Source organism: Eurypyga helias, unplaced genomic scaffold (genome assembly GCF_000690775.1).
Source record: "Eurypyga helias isolate BGI_N326 unplaced genomic scaffold, ASM69077v1 scaffold5043, whole genome shotgun sequence".
Classification (NCBI taxonomy): domain Eukaryota; kingdom Metazoa; phylum Chordata; class Aves; order Eurypygiformes; family Eurypygidae; genus Eurypyga; species Eurypyga helias.
Genome location: NW_010240417.1, coordinates 1 through 4020, shown reverse-complemented (window position 1 = coordinate 4020; position 4020 = coordinate 1). Strand labels below are relative to the sequence as shown.

Here is a 4020-nt window from a genome sequence, read left to right as displayed (position 1 = left end):
GTTGTAACTAGATGATCTTTAAGGTCCCTTCCAACCCTAACCATTCTATGATTCTATGATATTGAAAATAACGAAGAGTGTTCCTCAACATGTTAACTATTAATTATGAAAAGTTACTGTATTTATAGAAAAATTACTTGTGCTTTGATCACAGTACAAAATATAGGTCTTTTAGATAATAATACCAACCAAAGACAATATTCATATACAACACCCTGCAAAGCACTGTTTCTCAATTCCTAGTAAAGTCAGTACTACTCTGCAATTTTAATATTTTAAACTAGGAAGCTATATATAGTGATAAGATTTTGAGTACTATTATGAAATTAGGTTCCCTACATCTTAATGGCCGAGGAAAGAAGTTGGTAGCCTCATGTGAAGTAACTGATGGTGTCAAGTCATCAGCAGAGGACTGTGTTTCTTCATCATCACCCGACAAGAGGTCTTTAGCTATTTCCTCCTGTATCATTAAAATAAAAAAGAAAAAAAACACCCTCAGACTGACTATTAAGTATAGACTGGTAAGCATTTAAATTCAGCAAATTGTAAGTCCCATTAGAGTAAATTATTTTACCATAAGTAATTTTAGCAGACCATCCTCTCAATTAAAAAGTTAGTTCATTCCTCCAAAATCTCAGAAGAAATATAACCATTCATTTCAGAGTTGAACACAGGGGTTCATTTCCCCCTTGTGCTCCATTAAAATAAATGCACAAGTAGTAACCTCTACAAGCATCAAATCTCACATGTTCCTCCAACTGCTTCCAATAAAATCTTTAGAATTCTGTCATTCTTTGCATCACAGATATACAAAAACAGCTAGGCACTTTTTCTTTCCCTTTTTCTTTCCAATTCACAAGAACAAAAACAGGTGTTTCTGTAGGGTCAAAAAAAAAAAAGAAAAAGGAAGAAAAATAAAAAGCACACTTCCTCCACTAGCAGACATGTTTGAACCCCACCATACAGAGATTAGGGAGGGAAAGAACTGTATTAGAAAAGCTGACTACATTTCTTTAGCCTCAACACAATCATAACTCCTAATGAGAATCAGACGTGCAGAGCCATCATTATACCCAACTTTCTGTCAAGTTTATCATTTCATCATACTTACAGAAAAAATACAAAAAACCCCAAACCCCACATATTTACTACCTACAGATTTTATAATACAAACTACTAGCTGCATATGCTTTATAGCCAAAAAATCAGAATAAAATCTCTGAATTCATTTTTTGTGATTCGCCGGCTAACTCTGAAATTCCATGGGTTTATATTCAACAAAGCAACAGTCAACTGCACATAAACCAAACTCTCTCAACCCACAAAGTTGAGAACTGTCCAAATTATAGGCATTTGAAAAGAACATTCCAAAGCATTCAGGAGCACATGTTCAAGTTCTCCACAAAGGTTTGATACAAGATATGTATCTTGAAAGCCAGAATTATTATTTCTGGACATTGCATACATTAAAATAAAATACAGTTCTTTTCAGAAAAATTCCACTTCTATTAAAAACAAAAGGAAATCTATTTAAAAGTTCTCTGGGTGTGTTTTAGAACTGTTAACTTATTCATTTCGCATTTGTAGTAACAGTGCAACTGAAGTTGCTATGCACATGTGTGATAATTAGATTCAGATCCTCAATATCCTTGAAAAAGAATGAATTCAGAGTAGAACCACAGAAACATAGAATCATTTAGGTTGGAAAAGACCTTTAAGATCATCGAGTCCAACCATAAACCTAACACTGCCAAGTCCACCACTAGAACAGTAACTCTTAATTGTATATTGAAATTGACAAAGATATGTATTCTGTAACAAGAGATAGTGAAATATAATTTAAGGTCACCTGGATTTCTGCTTTTAAACCATGATAAAGGGTAAAATAGTTCTGACTTACTTTATCTAGAGTCATATCTGGAAGTTCATCTGCAAGTTCACTTTGAGAGCTATCTGTGCTAGAACCAGCCATAACTGGAATCGCAGGTTCATAGCCATAGAATGCCAGTAAATCATCCAATGGCATGTTTCCTTCCTAATACAAGGAGATTTACAAACATTTCAGCATATTAACAGATACTTGTAAACAGTTCAGGCCTAAAAGGATAAGACAAAAAAAAAAAAAAAACACCAAAAACAAACAACAAAACCCCATACCTTAATTGAAAGCAGGAATCTTGATTAAAAACCTAAAAATATTTTCAGGCACAGGACTGAAATAATTCATAACCATGTCTCTTGGCACATAATGAAGTCCCATCAAGCTATTGAAGAAAACCATTTACTGGACAAAATTAAAGAGTGATTATTAAAGCTTTGCTTCTTATCTGATTCATACTGTAGAACATGATTTGCCTATGTTTCAAGACAGAAAATATCCTAGAAACACTTACAACCCCCCTGAAAGAAAGGAATGCAGAACAACTTGGAAACTTTAGTCAGTCCTATATAGTTACAGCTGTGAGTGTGCAAAACAGCACAGAAGTAAACCAGTATAGCAACTTTTTATCCATCTTCCACAAAATATATCTTATAATGATTGTTGAGAAGGTGTCATGGTTCAACCCCAGCCAGAAACTATTCACCACACAGCCACTTACTCACTTTACCCCAGTGGGATGAGGTGGGGGAGAATCAGAAGGGTAAAAGTGAGAAACAAATTCATGGGGTTTAGTAATTAAAAAGAAATAATAATTTTTAAGCATTGTAAGGAAAAAGGGGGGAAGGAGATGGGAGTGGAAGGGAGTAAAACACAAGAAAGCAAACAATGCAAATGAAAAAATTGCTCACTACCACCAAACAACCAATGTCTAGCCAGTACCCAAGCAGTGGGGCACTGAGAGGAGCAGAAGAGAGAGGAACAGATGCTGTGGAAGCACTGTTCAGCAGTAACTAAAACATCAGTGTGTTATCAACACTATTTCCAGCAGAAATCCAAAACATAGCCCCATACCAGCTACTATGAAGAAATTTAACTCTATCCCAGCCAAAACCAGTACGGAAGGTAATAGAAGAAAGACAGCTAATGATACAGAAGCAAAAATCAAGAGAAACGCTTGGTTTATAATTTGTTTTTTCCAACAAATTATTTTAGTATCTATCATCATACTTGCATCCTAACATAATTAATAAAACAAACTGTGGAAATTATTTTTTGTTACCTGATGTCTAAAACAGGACTCTGTTTCCAGATTGGAAAAACAAAATGTGACCAACAGAATGATCCACAGCTAGCTGTCACTTAATAGTATGCAAAATGTACAATTTAAACTTATTTCCAACCTATAAAACTTAGAAGTCATAAGTGATATTATATGACAGGACTCAAACCTGCTTCAGTAATTTCTATTCCAAAGTTAAAAGATTATTAAATGAAAAAGAAGAATCTGAACTTAGCTTCTCAAACATATGTGTTATGTTAAGTTCAGCCTTTTTGTGAGGATACACTGTTATATCCTAAGCAAACCTGATTTTCCTTTCTTTAAACAAACTGCAAAGGCATTTTAGAGGAAACTGTATTACACAATACAAACTAAAGAACAGGTTGAGTGTTCTTTTTCACTAAAAAAGGTACAACATATATGGACGCTTAGAGAACAAGTCACTCTTACCTTTTCTAAATCTTCAATTTCAGAGCTGAAATTTTTGTTTTCTTCCATCATTTTCTCTTCTTCTTCAAGAGTTCGCTCATCATCATAATCATGTACCAGCATTTCAGCAGAAGGGTCAAAGTCATGATCCTCAGACGACAAAGAGCCAACTATCAAAAAAACCCTAATTTGAGCAATTATTTTTTTATACCAAAATATGAAATTACATTACAGAAAAAAAAATAAAGTTGCATAAATTTTTTACATACAGGGTCAGAACTCTCAATGGAGTAACTATAACAAATTCCTAACTACCTGACAAATTCAACTATTTTAGCTGGCCTTCCCTTCTCATACTTATAATAGGTGCAGTTTTCTCTCTTGCAGTATAAGAGTTTTCTCTCTCGGAGAGCAGAACAAACCTCCCATG

The 4020-nt window shown here is 34.2% G+C and overlaps 1 protein-coding gene across 1 annotated transcript; it reads right to left on the bottom strand.

Moving 5' to 3' along the window:
* Positions 1-339: 339 nt before the first annotated feature.
* LOC104507216 (mesoderm induction early response protein 3-like) lies at positions 340-3760 on the bottom strand (the record flags this gene model as incomplete). Its single annotated transcript, XM_010148427.1, has 3 exons — positions 340-460; positions 1901-2035; positions 3612-3760. Coding segments are annotated over 3 exons (405 nt in total), but the record flags the coding sequence as incomplete, so codon positions are not given.
* Between the last annotated feature and the right edge of the window lie 260 nt (positions 3761-4020).